General features: G+C 53.2%; 2 protein-coding genes across 2 annotated transcripts in view; both read right to left on the bottom strand.

The window, feature by feature from the left end:
• The window catches only part of MUC17 (mucin 17, cell surface associated), a 4,052-nt gene extending 3,893 nt beyond the window's left edge, over positions 1 to 159 (bottom strand). Inside the window, exon 1 of the mRNA XM_040456020.1 lies at positions 1 to 159. This exon is cut by the window's left edge and continues 3,893 nt beyond it. The gene's annotated coding sequence lies outside the window, so the exon portion shown is untranslated.
• Positions 160 to 1,046: 887 nt separating this feature from the next.
• The window catches only part of LOC121017446 (flocculation protein FLO11-like), a 2,304-nt gene continuing 796 nt past the window's right edge, over positions 1,047 to 2,554 (bottom strand). The window contains exons 2-3 of the mRNA XM_040455653.1: positions 1,270 to 2,551; positions 1,047 to 1,183 (exon numbers count right to left, since the gene is read on the bottom strand). Coding sequence (XP_040311587.1) covers positions 1,047 to 1,183; positions 1,270 to 2,551 — 1,419 coding nt within the window. The remainder of the gene's footprint in view (positions 1,184 to 1,269; positions 2,552 to 2,554) is intronic.

Here is a 2,554-nt window from a genome sequence, read left to right as displayed (position 1 = left end):
AAACCACTGTGGTGGCACTCTCCGTGGGTGTGGGTGATGAACTGGCTTCTGTAGAGGAAGACTGTGTGGTAGTGCTGTCAGTGGAAGGTGGAGACGAGCTGGCCTCTGAAGAAGAAGACGTTGGGGTGGCACCTTCTGTGGATGTTGGAGAGGATCTGGTCCCTGTAGAAGAAGGCACTGTTGTGGCAATGTCAGTAGGAGTAGGAGAGGAACTGAGATCGGTAGATGTAGGCACTGTGGTGGCACTCTCAGTGTGGGTTGGAGAGGAAGTGGCTGCTCTAGAAGTAATCACTGTGGTAGTGCTGTCAGTGGACGGTAGAGACGCACTGGCCTCTGAAGAAGAAGACGTTGTGGCGGCACCTTCAGGGGTTGTTGGAGAGGAAGTGGGCTCTGCAGAAGAAGGCACTGTTGTGGCACTGTCAGTGGGAGTAGGAGAGGAACTGAAATCTGTAGATGTAGGCACTGTGGTGACACTCTCAGTGGGGGTTGGAGACGAAGTGGCTGGTGCAGAAGAAATCACTGTGGTTGCACTCTCAGTGGGGGTTGGTAATGAACTGGCTTCTGTAGAGGAAGACTCTGTGGTACTGCTGTCGGTGGAAGGTGGAGACGAAGTGGCCTCTGAAGAAGAAGACGTTGTGGTCGCACCTTCAGTAGATGTTGGAGAGGAAGTGGGCTCTGTTGAAGAAGGCACTGTTGTGGCAATGTCAGTAGGAGTAGGGGAGGAACTGAGATCTGTAGATGTAGGCACTGTGGTGGGACTCTCAGTGGGGGTTGGGGAGGAAGTGGGTGCTGTAGAAGAAATCACTGTGGTAGTGCTGTCAGCGGAAGGTGGAGACGAACTGGCCTCTGAAGAAGAAGACGTTGTGGCGGCACCTTCAGTGGATGTTGGAGAGGAAGTGGCCTCTGTAGAAGAGGGCATTGTTATGGCAATGTCAGTGGGAGTAGGAGAGGAACTGACATCTGTAGATGTAGGCACTGTGGTGGCACTCTCAGTGTGGGTTGGAGAGGAAGTGGCTGCTGTGGAAGAAATCATTGTGGTGGCACTCTCAGTGGGTGTAGGAGATGAACTGGCTTCTGTAGAGGAAGGCTCTGTGGTACTGCTGTCGGTGGAAGGTGGAGACGAAGTGGCCTCTGAAGAAGAAGACGTGGTCGCACGTCCAGTAGATGTTGGAGAGGAAGTGGGCTCTGTAGAACAAGGCACTGTTGTGTCAATGTCAGTAGGAGTAGGAGAGGAACTGAGATTTGTAGATGTAGGCACTGTGGTGGCACTCTCAGTGTAGGTTGGAGAGGAAGTGGCCTTTGCGGAAGAAATCACTGTGGTCGTGCTCTCAGTGGAAGGTGCAGACGAACTGGCCTCTGAAGAGGAGGACGTTGTGGTGGCACCTTCTGTGGATGTTGCAGAAGAAGTGGCCTCTGTAGAAGAAGGCACTGGTGTGTCCTTCTCAGTGGGAGTAGGAGAGGAACTGAGATCTGTAGATGTAGGCACTGTGGTGGCACTCTCATTGGGGGTTGGAGGGGAAGTGGCTGTTGTAGAAGAGACCACTGTGGTCGTGATGTCAGCGGAAGATGGAGACGAACTGGCCTCTGAAGAAGAAGACGTTGTGGTGGCACTCTCAGTGGATGTTGGAGAGGTAGTGGCCTCTGTAGAAGAAGGCACTGGTGTGGCATTTTTAGTAGGAGTATGAGAGGAACTGAGATCTGTAGATGTAGGCACTGTGGTGGGACTCTCAGTGGGGGTTGGGGAGGAAGTGGCTGTTGCAGAAGAGATCACTGTGGTCGTGCTCTCAGTGGAAGCTGCTGACGAACTGGCCTCTGAAGAGGAAGACATTGTGATGGCACCTTCTGTGGATTTTGGAGAGGAAGTGGCCTCTGTAGAAGAAGGCACTGGTGTGTCCTTGTCAGTGGGAGTAGGAGAGGAACTGAGATCTGTAGATGTAGGCACTGTGGTGGCACTCTCAGTGGGGGTTGGGGAGGAAGTGGCTGTTGCAGAAGAGATCACTGTGGTCGTGCTCTCAGTGGAAGCTGCTGACGAACTGGCCTCTGAAGAGGAAGACATTGTGGTGGCACCTTCTGTGGATGTTGGAGCGGAAGTGGCCTCTGTAGAAGAAGGCACTGGTGTGGCATTGTTAGTAGGAGTCGGAGAGGAACTGAGATCTGTAGATGTAGGCACTGTGCTGGCACTCTCAGTGGGGGTTGGAGAGGAAGTGGCTGCTGTAGAAGAAATCACTGTGGTCGTGCTGTCAATGGGTGTTGGAGATGAACTGGCTGCTGTAGAGGAAGACACTGTGGTAATGCTGTCGGTGGAAGGTGGAGACGAACTGGCCTCTGAAGAAGAAGACGTTGTGGTGGCACTCTCAGTGGATGCTGGAGAGGAAGTGCCCTCTGTAGAAGAAGGCACTGGTGTGGCATTGTTAGTAGGAGTAGGAGAGGAACTGAGATCTGTAGATGTAGGCACTGTGGTGGGACTCTCAGTGGGCGTTGGAGAGGAAGTGGCTGTTGCAGAAGAGATCACTGTGGTCGTGCTGTCAGCGGAAGATGGAGACGAACTGGCCTC

This window comes from Herpailurus yagouaroundi, unplaced genomic scaffold (genome assembly GCF_014898765.1).
Source record: "Herpailurus yagouaroundi ecotype Mexico unplaced genomic scaffold, PumYag 216, whole genome shotgun sequence".
Taxonomy (NCBI): domain Eukaryota; kingdom Metazoa; phylum Chordata; class Mammalia; order Carnivora; family Felidae; genus Herpailurus; species Herpailurus yagouaroundi.
The sequence above is the reverse complement of the archived record's forward strand: the minus strand, read 5'-3'. Positions and strand labels throughout refer to the sequence as shown.